This window comes from Erpetoichthys calabaricus, chromosome 13 (genome assembly GCF_900747795.2).
Source record: "Erpetoichthys calabaricus chromosome 13, fErpCal1.3, whole genome shotgun sequence".
Lineage (NCBI taxonomy): Eukaryota > Metazoa > Chordata > Cladistia > Polypteriformes > Polypteridae > Erpetoichthys > Erpetoichthys calabaricus.
In genome coordinates this window covers 134359963-134373184 of record NC_041406.2, presented here as the reverse complement: position 1 = coordinate 134373184, position 13222 = coordinate 134359963, and the positions used below count along the sequence as shown (strand labels likewise).

At 40.7% G+C, this 13222-nt stretch overlaps 1 protein-coding gene across 1 annotated transcript in view; it reads right to left on the bottom strand.

The window, feature by feature from the left end:
- The window catches only part of col14a1a (collagen, type XIV, alpha 1a), a 504124-nt gene that overhangs the window by 52759 nt on the left and 438143 nt on the right, over positions 1–13222 (bottom strand). Inside the window, 3 exon segments of the mRNA XM_051935518.1 lie at positions 132–142; positions 689–746; positions 12149–12202. Of these exon segments, the coding sequence (XP_051791478.1) occupies positions 132–142; positions 689–746; positions 12149–12202 (123 nt within the window).

Sequence of the window (13222 nt, the reverse complement as noted above, 5' to 3'; positions counted from 1 at the left end):
GACTAACATTTGAATGTGCACATGGGAGACAACTAAAAGGTTCAAATGAGTGTCATTATATGCCAGACCAGGGATGGCAGAGTGTTCAATGATCCTTTCTCTCTTTCCTCTGCAGACCAGATGGAGGAAATCTCACCTGGAGCTAGGGATGTCACTCCGGCTCCGGGCATTCTACATCACTTCCTCTGGCTCAAAATATATAATTGCCATTTCATTTTATCTCACAGTTCAGTTTTGGACTCCAGTCTGTAAAGACCTTTTTTTTGCCAAATACTTCTTCCAAGTATAATGGGTGGCTACCCCAAACCCTTTGCTGTCTGTTGCTTTCTCTTTTACCTCCACAGCATGTATTTCAATAGTTGTAAACTCTTCATTTTCTTTATATTTTTTACTAAATTATTCAGTTTACTGTTTAACATTTGGTATATTTTAATATTTAATTAATAATTTCAATATGGAATTCTATATATACACAGAAGATTTGCTTGATTCCTGTTGAACAGGTTTACATATTCTCCTGGTGAATATGATTAGCTGTGTCTATGTTGAAACTATTAATTCATTTTATACCACGAGTATTTGGCTTCTGCATTACACATTGCAGTTAATTGCATTTATTAGGATCGCAGGTATAACTTAAGAAAAATGATCACAAGCACATTACGGAAAAAAATACCTTACTGAAAACTAACAATTGGTCCTGGAGCCCCTTGAAGTCCCTGAGGTCCATCTTTTCCAGGTAGTCCCTGAAACATAGAATATAATTCTAAAAATACAACATGGCACTCTCAAAGTTGCCACAGTTTCTTTAAAACAATTTTAACAACGATTGAAAGAATACTGAGTTTAAGTAAAAGGTCCAAACGCTGTCTCAATATGTTATCCAGAACAAGTCATTTTAAAGTAATTTATAGTAAATAACATGGGGCAACCAGCTTGCAAGAGGTTTCCAGGGGCATGCACCATTCAGGAAGTTCCATGATAGCTTTAAACCCAACAGAAAGTCTCCATAGAAGAAATCAAACAAATTCCTCCTGTCATATACAAGACCACTCCTGCTATTATCGTGGGAGCACATTGGCAGCTATGAGGTGAAAACCTTCAGTGTATGCTGTTTTCTCTTGATGGAAATGAAATAGTGGCATCAACATTGTAGACAGAGTCATCTTGGAAGCATTGCCCATTCAAGATAACTACCAAAGGATATACCAAAGTTGTTACAGGGGAGTTCTAGCCAGGTGAAAATATAGTTTGTAGTAAATGTTAGACCAGCGCCTGACTCTGAAAGTGAATTAAGTCTGGATTCAGGAGGCAGGGACTTGTAGGAGAAGAGAAGAGACAGAGTCAACAAAAAGGAAACATTTGGGGGAGAGGACTATAGAATAGACATGGTGAATGTGGTGAAGTGAATAAAATGTAAAACTAGGTAAAGAACATTTCTAATGATCAGAAAATGAAAACAGCAGAATCCAAAAAATACTTAAAAGTCGAACAGCACCTGTCGATTTTTGATTGGTTGGCTTTGTCTCTCTCTCTGACCTTCCTTGCTCCTGTCATGCATTCCCTTTGAAGAGGAAGATATGTTTGCATTCTTTTAATTGTGAGACGGAACTGTCATCTCCGTCTTGTCAAGGAGCACGTTTAATCTTGTGAAAAGAGAGACATGTTTGTTGCAGTGTTTAATAACAATAGAGAACGTTTATCAAAATGATTTTATTGGCTGAATATGGGAAAGATTTGGAGCGATTCTGTACTTCTTGTCCTGATTGTCAAATCGTCTCTGCTTATAAACCCTCCGCGGCTCCCCTTTCTCCTATGCCTATTTGGGAAGTCCCTTTTCCAATGGGTTGGGATTAGATATAGTAGGGCCCTCTACCTAAGACTAAAAATGGGTATCAATATATGCTTCTGTTTGTTGACTATGCAATGCGATATTTCGGAAGTGGCTGCTTTGAAAAAAGCAATTCCTCCACTGTAGCCAAAGATTTTGTGCGAGATTTTTACTAGTATACATACATACATATATATATATATATATATACACTATATATATATATATATATATATACATATATATATATATATATATATATATATAGTATAAATATAATATATAGTGATAGACAACCTGGGGACCCTGGCCCCACCAGGACGCCTGGAGAAGGGAAGGACGGGGAAGCAAATGGGCAGCCCCTCTGAATTGCATGGGGGCCACGGAGCTTGGAAACTCAACCCTGTGGGGGGCCGTGGCCACCACCAGGGGTGTGCCTAGATGTTGCAGAGCCATGGACCCGCAGCACTTCTGCCAAACCAGGAAGTGCTGCCGGAACAGGAAACAGGTACACTCGGAGTGCTGCAGGAAGGTCATCAGGGAGTACCTGGAGCACATCCGAGTGCATTATAAAAGGGGGCCATCTCACTCCATTCAGGGAGCCAGAGTCAGGAGGAGGAAACAAAGCTTGTGGGAGAGGAGTTGAGGCGGCAAAGGAAATTTAAAGTAAAGTAAAAGGACTGAGCATTGTGGGTGAATTGTGCACTGAGTGTGCTGTATAAAAGGCAAAAGAAAATTAAAAGTGTGTTCTTTTGGGCATTGTGAGTCCGTTTCTGTCTGTGTTCTGAGCGTCTTTCACAATATATATATATATATATTATATATATATATATATATATATATACCAGTGCATCCGGAAAGTATTCACAGCGCATCACTTTTTCCACATTCTGTTATGTTACAGCCTTATTCCAAAATGGATTAAATTCATTTTTTTCCTCAGAATTCTACACACAACACCCCATAATGACCAACGTGAAAAAAGTTTGAGGTTTTTGCAAATTTATTAAAAATAAAAAAAACTGAGAAATCACATGTACATAAGAATTCACAGCCTTTGCTCAATACTTTGCCGATGCACCTTTGGCAGCAATTACAGCCTCAAGTCTTTTTGAATATGAGGCCACAAGCTTGGCACACCTATCCTTGGCCAGTTTTGACCCATTCCTCTTTGCAGCACCTCTCAAGCTCCATCAGGTTGGATGGGAAGCGTCGGTGCACAGCCATTTAAAGATCTCTCCAGAGATGTTCAATCGGATTCAAGTCTGGGCTCTGGCTGGGGCCACTCAAGGACATTCACAAAGTTGTCCTGAAGCCACTCCTTTGATATCTTGGCTATGTGCTTAGGGTCGTTGTCCTGCTGAAAGATGAACTGTCGCCCCAGTCTGAGGTCAAGAGCGCTCTGGAGCAGGTTTTCATCCAGGATGTCTCTGTACATTGCTGCAGTCATCCTTTCCCTTTATCCTGACTAGTCTCCCAGTCCCTGCTGCTTAAAAACATCCCCACAGCATGATGCTGCCACCACCATGCTTCACTGTAGGGATGGTATTGGCCTGGTGGTGAGCGATGCCTGGTTTCCTCCAAACGTGACGCCTGGCATTCACACCAAAGAGTTCAATCTTTGTCTCATCAGACCACAGAATTTTCTTTCTCATGGTCTGAGAGTCCTTCGGGGGCCTTTCGGCAAACTCCAGGCGGGCTGCCATGTGCCTTTTACTAAGGAGTGGCTTCCGTCTGGCCACTCTACCATACAGGCCTGATTGGTGGATTGTTGCAGAGATGGTTGTCCTTCTGGAAGGCTCTCCTCTCTCCATAGAGGACCTCTGGAGCTCTGACAGAGTGACCATTGGGTTCTTGGTCACCCTCCCTGACTAAGGCCCTTCTCCCCCGATTGCTCAGTTTAGATGGCCGGCCAGCTCTAGGAAGAGTCCTGGTGGTTTCGAACTTCTTCCACTTACGCATGATGGAGGCCACTGTGCTCATTGGGACCTTCAAAGCAGCAGAAATTTTTCTGTAACCTTCCCCAAATTTGTGCCTCGAGACAATCCTGTCTCGGAGGGTCTACAGACAATTCCTTTGACTTCAGCTTGGTTTGTGCTCTGACATGAACTGTCAACTGTGGGACCTTATATAGACAGGTGTTGTGCCTTTCCAAGTCATGTCCAATCAACTGAATTTACCACAGGTGGACTACAATTAAGCTGCAGAAACAGCTCAAGGATGATCAGGGGAAACAGGATGCACCTGAGCTCAATTTTGAGCTTTATGGCAAAGGCTGTGAATACTTATGTACATGTGCTTTCTCAATTTTTTTATTTTTAATAAATTTGCAAAAACCTCAAGTAAACTTTTTTCACGTTGTCATTATGGGGTGTTGTGTGTAGAATTCTGAGGAAAAAAATGAATTTAATCCAATTTTGGAATAAGGCTGTAACATAACAAAATTGAAAAATTGATGCGCTGTGAATACTTTACGGATGCACTGTATATATATATACTCGTATATCAAATTGAATTTCCCCATAAGAAATAATGGAAACTCAGATGATTTGATCCACAACCCAAAACTATTCATCTAAAAATGATTAATACACAATATAAAGTAAAAATACATAAAACAAATTAACCTGCACTTTACCTTTGAAAAGAATCATGGCTGGTGTGAGTGAGTTTCTAAACTCTTGTGGGATTGCACCCAACGGGACGACACGTGGAAGAGCGTCCCAAAGCAATCGCAGTCTCCATCACTGTAGCAGTTCGCCATAAAAGCGAATCCGCAAAGATCGCGGACATGCTATAAGCGCATGCTGTCGATGGGTGATACAAGGAACATTATAAATGTGCAGGGCCCTGCCTGACTGCTGTGTCTGTGTATAAATAACCGCGCTGTTGCTGTTTCAAGCTGAATAAAGCTGGTGTGCTAAAGTACTGAGACTCAGCTTCATGTTTTAGGGTGCAAGACGGGCACACACACATACACACACACACAAGCGAGCGGAGTGAGCGAGCACGCACACATACACACACACATAGTCACAATGCTGTAGTAAACAGTATATGCTCGTGCGGATGTTGACTATATGAGTGAGGCACACCGACTCAGATGGAGAATAGGAGACGATTGCCCACAATCCCGCAGCGAGAGAGAAAGAGAAGAACCATCAGCTCAGTTGTAATGACATGACGCTTAGCAGACAAAGTGTATACATACTACTCGTACTGCAAGACCTCTCTCGTTTATCATGTTAAAATTTATTAAAAATTTTTGCTCGTCTTGCAAAACACTCGTAAACCAAGTTACTCGCAAACCAAGGTTCCACTGTGTGTATATATATATAAATATATATATATATATATATATATAATATATATATACAGTATATATATTGTGATGGACGGCCGGCATTTCAGTCCGGCCGGGACATTCCTCAACAGAGAAAAGGAGGAAAAGTAGCCTTTTCAGTTCACTACATCCCCCAGGATGCTAGATGGCAGCTTCCCTGGACCGGAAATGGTTCCCCAGATTCCCTCAGGGCATCACGGGACATGGAGTCCGTTTCATCAGTCCTGTTGGGTGCCGCCAGGGGGAGCTCACCAAAAACCTGGGGACTATTATTGGTACAACAACCCAGAAGTACTTCGGAGTCATGAGGACGGAAGCTGCAGTACTTCCATGATACTTGAAGAAGGAGGATATGGAGTTTGACCCAGAGAAGGAATACTTCCGGGTCATGGACTATAAAAGGACTCTGGGAATACCAGCAAGCTGAGCCGGAGTTGGGTGGTAGAGGAATGGAGCTGCTCGGAGTGGAGGATTTGTGTTATTGTGATTATTACTGTATTATTGGAAGAACTGTGGAGTGTGCGGTGCTTTGTGCACTATAACTGAAGAATATTATTAAAGAAATTATTCTTGGTGTTTTTAAACGTGTGTCCTGGACGTCTGTGTGGTGGGTTTAGCGGGGGCAACAGCGCCTCTAGCGTCCACAATATATATATATATATATATATATATAATATATATATATATAATATATTATGATATATATATATATATATATAATAGTAATCCCTCCTCCATCGTGGGGGTTGCATTCCAGAGCACCCGCGAAATAAGAAAATCCGCGAAGTAGAAACCATATGTTTATATGGTTATTTTTATATTGTCATGCTTGGGTCACAGATTTGCGCAGAAACACAGGAGGTTGTAGAGAGACAGGAACGTTATTCAAACACTGCAAACAAACATTTGTCTCTTTTTCAAAAGTTTAAACTGTGCTCCATGACAAGACAGAGATGACAGTTCTGTCTCACAATTAAAAGAATGCAAACATATCTTCCACTTCAAAGGAGTGCGCGTTAGGAGAGAGAGGAAAGCAAACAAATCAATAGGGCTGTTTGGCTTTTAAGTATGCGAAGCACCGCGGCACAAAGCTGTTGAAGGCGGCAGCTCACACCCCCTCCGTCAGGAGCAGGGAGAGAGAGAGAGAGACAGAGAAAAACAAAGTCAAAAATCAATACGTGCCCTTTGAGCTTTTTAAGTATGCGAAGCACCGTGCAGCATGTCGCTGCACGAAGCAGCTGCACACAGAAGGTAGCAACGTGAAGATAATCTTTCAGCATTTTTAGACGAGCGTCCCGTATCGTCTAGGTGTGCGAACAGTCCCCCTGCTCACACCCCCTACGTCAGGATCAGAGAAAGTCAGCGCAAGAGAGAGAAAAAGAAAGTAAGTTGGGTAGCTTCTCAGCCATCTGCCAATAGCGTCCCTTGTATGAAATCAACTGGGCAAAACCAACTGAGGAAGCAGGTACCAGAAATTAAAACACCCATTGTCCTCAGAAATCCGCGAACCAGCAAAAAATTCCGCGATATATATTTAAATATGCTTACATATAAAATCCGCGATAGAGTGAAGCCGTGGAAGATGAAGCGCGATATAGGGAGGGATCACTGTATATATATATATATATATATATATGGCTGGGATGCCTCTTTACTGAGAGGACTGATGGAGCCAAAAGTGGACAGAACATTACCTCCCTCAGGATGCTAGATGGCAGTCCCCATGGGTGCCTCGGACTCCCACAGGGCTTTATAGGAGATGGAGTTGTATATAGCCCTGTTGGGATCCGAGGGCGCTGCCAGGGGTTGCTGCAGCTGCCCCTGAGCCCATATGGGCGGTTATTTCACCACACCTGGAAGTGCGACCGGAAGTAGGTTATCAAGCACCTGGAGCACTTCTGGGTAACATATAAAAGGAGCCTGCAGACAGTACTCAGGGAGCCAGAGTTGTGAAGAGGGAGACTAAACTTGCCGAGGAGGAGTGGAGGAGAAATAGAAGGAAAAGAATTGATATATTGTGTGCTTGTGCAGGCTATGGAGCAAGGTTCATGCAGTATGGTGGCATATGGTGGCAAAAACGTTATTAAGGAGGGGATGCAGGGGCACGCATGCTGCTGCCGCTCCTCCCTGTTAACAACACTTTTCGTAAAATTTGCCTTAATCCTGCACTTTTTTACGCTTGTTTTATTTTCTTTATTGTACGTATAGTTCATGGATGCAGCTGACTCGAATTGTATGGATTTGGATTAATTGTTATGGACTTTAAGGACTTTACCTTGACTGGGAACAACTGAATCTGTGGATCACGGTATGAGACCTACGCACATTTCTTTGTACTTTGGAGATCTAGGAGCCTGGGAGGAATCTGTCTCCGTGATTATAGTTGCTATGCTGGTCTGCTCCTGATTCATTTTATTGTGTTTTATGACTAAGAACTGATCTGATGTTCACACCCACCTGGCTTGTGGCTCTGGGGTGACCATGACTGCAATACACAGTGTTACTTGTTTGTGGTGTATGTTGGAACCTCCAAATCCTGCTACCTCCTCCTGCTATGCTTTTTACTGCATTGCTATCGGCGCTCATCTGCGCCACCGCACCCGCCCGTCTCCGCTGTGCTGCTTCTCCACTGCTATCAGATAAGTATTGCTCAGTATTATGCTAAAATACTCTTATGACAAACTCCATATTAAACAGTTTGTCCAGAGCAAATGGTCTGACTGGAATATCCTAAAAGACACCGGTATTTTGCTGCACCTGAAATATGTACATTGTGGGTCAGGTCACCGCCATTGCCGGGCTACAAATGAAAAGATCACCGCAGCATTTACTCAGGAATACGCTGTGCTACTCATGGCCCTGGAAATAGAAGTGTCAGTGTGCCAAATTTACAGTATGTGAAAATAAACTCGGTCACGGCTCTGTGCAAAAAGAAGTCTCATCAACTAATACTGCGTTGTTTAATTCGAGATCTCTTAATGGCAAAGCATTGGTGCTGTCAGAATTCATCATTGACACCAAACTTGATATGCTGTGGCTTAACAGAGACTTGGCAAAATCCAAATGAATTTACGTCTCTCACGGAGGCGACACCACTTGTTACACTTTCCTCACAGTGCCTCGCAGCTCAAGACAAGGCGGAGGACTTACAGTAATTGTCAGAGTGGAGTTAAACATCAAAAGAAATCCCAACTGACTGCCCATTGTCTTTCGAGTGTCTGGCTCTTAAACTAGTAACGGAATCAGGTCCTGTCTTACTCATTGTTCTTTATCGTCCTCCAAAATACGATGCATCCTTCTTATCTGATCTGACTGAACTATTAACCCACTTAAGTTCCTTTTCCCAGAGAGTCATTCTTCTTGGTGATTTCAACATCCATATTGACATCCCCACATCTAAACTGAGAAATTAATTCCTATCCTTACTGGACTGTTTTGACTTGACACAACATGTTGATTTTCCCACCCACTCTGGTGGTCATATATTGGCTCTGATCTGTACATCTGGATTATCTGTTGCCAACACTTACAGCACTGATTTGGGACTCTCTGACCATAAAGCAGTACTTTTCACTGTCTCATTACCTTTCCCTCCTCTTACCTGTAAACGACAAATTTCTTACAGAAACCTTAAAAATATCTGTTCCTCTATCCTTTCTGGATCCATTTCTGATTTTTTACTGTCTTCACCTATTCCATCAACACTAGATAGTCGTGTTGACCACTATAACACAGCCCTTCATTCAGCAGTAGATAAAACAGCTCCTTTAAAACATAAGGAGGTTTCCTTTAAGCGTTCAGCTCCTTGGTATAATTCAGAATTGCAATCTTTGAAAGCAGCTGGCTGATGCCTTGAGAGAATGTCAGGTAAGTCTGGCCTCACAGTCCACATCCAGGCTTTCTCTGACCACCAAAGAGCTTACAGAGAAGCACTAACTGCTGCCAAGAACACCCATTATGGCAGAATAATAGAAAGTGGCCATGATAACCCAAGGGTTTTGTTCTATGTAGTTAATAAACTACTCCAACCTGCATCTGGCCGAACTACCTCTTCTACTGAAGTCTGTGAGAAATTCCTCCACTTTTTCCGTAACAAAATTAACAATCTAAATAATTCAACTGACATAAATACATCATCTGTTTATATCTCTCCCTGTTTTCCCCCTTCATCCAGCTCCTTCTCTAAGTTCTCACCAGTCACATCTGCATTTGTTAATAACCTGCTTTGTAAGAGGAGACCGACTACTTGTGTACTGGACCCCATCCCCACCACACTTCTTAAATCCTGCCTTCATGCCATAATCCCGACTGTTACAACAATAATAAACTCATCCCTTGACACTGGCTTTGTGCCGCTCACTTTTAAAATCATTTCTGTAACCCCAATTTTAAAAAAGTCTGGTCTCGATGCTGACAATCTTAACAATTTTTGGCCTGTTTCCCACTTACCTTTTCTGTCGAATGTTCTTGAGCATGTTGTAGCTTCCCAACTCATCAACTACTTAGCTTCTAATAATTTGATGGAACCCTTTCAGTCTGGTTTCAGAGCATAGCACAGCTGTGAAACTGCTCTGCTACAGGTAACCAATGATTTGCTTATGGCAGCAGATTCTGGACAAACCAGCATATTAATTCTGTTAGACCTCAGTGCAGCATTTGACACTGTCAGACATGACATTCTACTGTCCAGAATGGAAAATATGCTGGGTATCTCTGGCACTGCCCTCCAGTGGCTCAAGTCCTATCTGACTGATAGGCAAGAGTATGTTAGTCTTGGCAACAACAGGTCCAGCACAGCGCCAGTCATACATGGAGTTCCACAGGGCTCTGTCCTCGGTCCTCTGCTTTTCTGTATTTATATGCTTCCCCTTGGCCATATTATTCGTAGCTTTGGAGTGGGTTATCATTTTTATGCAGACGATACTAAACTCTGTTTCAATGTTAAAAGTGGAATTTCATCAGAGCTTTCTCAGCTCACAACTTGCCTCAGTGAAATTAAAACCTGGATGGAGCAGAACTCTTTAAAATTAAATTGCAACAAAACTGAACTCCTGCAAATTGGGACTAAAGTGCAACTTAATAAAATGAGCTCCTTCCCAGTCCATCTTGGCAGTGATCTCATCAGACCTGCCTCTACTGTAAAAAATCTTGGTGTCATTTTTGATTCCTCCTTTTCTTATTCCGCCCACATAAATCACATTAAGAAACTTTCTTACTTTCACCTTAACATATCCCGTGTTCGCTCCTTCCTCTCCTTTTCTAACACTGAGAAACTTGTCCATGCTTTTATCACATCCCGCATCAATTATTGTAATTCCCTACTGGCAGGTGCCCCTTCTAATCTTATATCACAGCTCCAGCTTATTCAAAACTCGGCTGCAAGAGTCCTTACACAGACCAGCAGCAGCGAGCACATAACACCCATCCTGCTTTGCCTTAACTGGCTCCCTGTGTCTTACAGAATTGAACATAACATTCTACTAATAACCTACAAAGCGTTAAATGACCTTGCGCCAAACTACATCAGTGACCTTCTCCATCACTATGTGCCTGCCCGCCCACTAAGGTCCTCTGATTCTGGCAATCTTGTTGTGACCCACACTAATCTACACTCCATGGGTGACAGGGCCTTCAGCTGTATAGCGCCCAGACTCTGGAATGACCTACCGAAATTAATCAGGTCAGTTGACTCCATGAATTCTTTTAAAAAACAACTCAAAACTCATCTGTTCAGGAAGGCTTTTAGCTCTACCTGACTTTATTACCCTTCTCTCAGTTTACTTCTCTGTCAAGATGCTCATGTAACCTGTGTGTGTGTGCTAGACCATCAATTTTGTTGTCTGGTATGCTTTTCTCTGAATACTATCTCACTCTTCTTTATTTATTTATCTGGTTTAGTACAATGCTATGTACTGTATACCCTGCCGTTCTTTCTTAAACTCTGTGAAGTGCCTTGAGCATGGGAAAGATGCTATATAAATAAAATGTATTATTATCATTATTAATGTATGTTGGTAAAGGTGCGCAAGTAAGAGATTCTTTGTACTATATACATGTGCCATTATTTATTACAGACTTATATTTTTGAAAGAACCAAGGCCCCCTACAAGTTGTTACTAACACCAATCAACGCTCAGCATTATGCACAATTTTGTGGCATGGCGTGTGTACACACAGTAAATATATACTGAGAAAATGAAAGAGAAACATTATGTGATAGAGCTAAACCACAATGAAACAGACTGAAGAACCAAGAACCAGTCATTGAATTTAATAGCACATGCCAAGATGCTATTGCTCAGGATATGGTAGAAAGAAAATAACTAAGGACAAAAACCTTGCTGTTTCTTGTAGGATAATATTTACATAACCCCAAGACATGGTGAAATAGTTGTGAGCAATTTTAAAAGTTTTCAACTTTAAATGAATTTTAACAATCTTTATAACATTACTGATCACCACTGCTGATACAATCTCATATAATGCAGAATCCTGCAGCAATCTTTAGATATCCACAATCACACCGTCAATGCAAAAGTTTTCTGATTGAAATAAATGGAGTACCAACTGTTTCTCAGATTTATTTTTGATCTTCTTCGTCACACATAGTTAAAGAATATGAAAGATTGTAACTTTTTAGTAATTATTGTTCAGTTGTCTACAGAACAAAGAAAACAATTCAAACTATTGCAGTAACATTCAATAACTTCAAAAACAGTAACAAAAGACGATTTCTTTAGATTAAAAAGATGTGTTAGAAAAAAAATAATACAATCAATTTTGTATATACCACTATTGTGAAGAAATGACTTGAAAAATACAAAAGTAAATTCTTTACTGATTTTGGATACTGTATATATTATAGTTTATAATATATTGTTATATAATTTACTATATTTGTTTTCCAGTTTTATAAATATTTTTTGAAATGCACACTAAGGAAGGAACTTTTAATGAACTGTGAATTTTCTTACCCTCTGTCCTTGTGTACCATCACGTCCTGGGGATCCAGATTGTCCAGGAACACCCTAAGATGTAGTGAAAAATAATTTAACAGAAAAGTAAACAACAGTTTAAAAATCAAAACAGTACCTTAAAAAAGCATTTTTAATATGTAACTGTATTTTAAAATTTAGCATACATTATATTATGAACTTCATTACACTGAATAAATTACAAATGAGTATGATACAATGCTACTTTCTATCCAATTAGATTAGCCTTTTCTCAGAAAGGAGAGCAAGCACTTTAACAACAATGATCAGCGAGTAACAAAATTTGTTTTTCTCTTATGAAACATAGTGCAGTAGATTAATGTTAGAACATGGTCCAGTTTTGAAAATAAACTCTCGCAAAATACTGAGGATATATAAATTATCAGAGCAGCTGTATTAAGCATATTGCAATACTGGAAATGCTTCCTTTGTAACCTTTGACATGTTTCCACACAGCAGATTCTGAATTCCTTGCGTAGCATGGGTTTTGCCACAAGAATTTAATTTTTCATGCTGTCAGAGCATGTTAGACTGAGGCAGAAGACCGATTACTCCTTTCGTCAGGTGAAAATTTTTGTTTGAAATTATGTTTTCCAAGTACAGGAATGGCTGTGTCCAAAATGTTTAGCAGTGCTCTTCTGCGAGATTAAGTGGTTGTTTTGGAGGAATTGGCCTCAGTGTGACCAACAATATAAAAAACAACATAGTTTTGAGCTGCTTGCTCATTGTTCTCTGTCTCTTAGTTGCACATGAGGTTTCTAATTTTTCAAATTGGTTACCTGAATTATATTCTCATATATCTTTCAATGATTGCAAAGACAAACCGATGACTTCCCTGACATTGCAAAAGTCTGTTCAGTGAGACTGCAGAGCAGAATAAGCAGGCTTCAAGGCAACAAAAAGTCTGACAATGAATACTCACATTTCAAAGAAATGTACTAATGCCTTTGTACATCCATTCCTGCTTCACTATTTAATTAAATTTCAGAGAGACGACTCAAGCTAGCATTTTAATTTTCAACCAAACACTTTGTTACATGCATAGTTACTGGT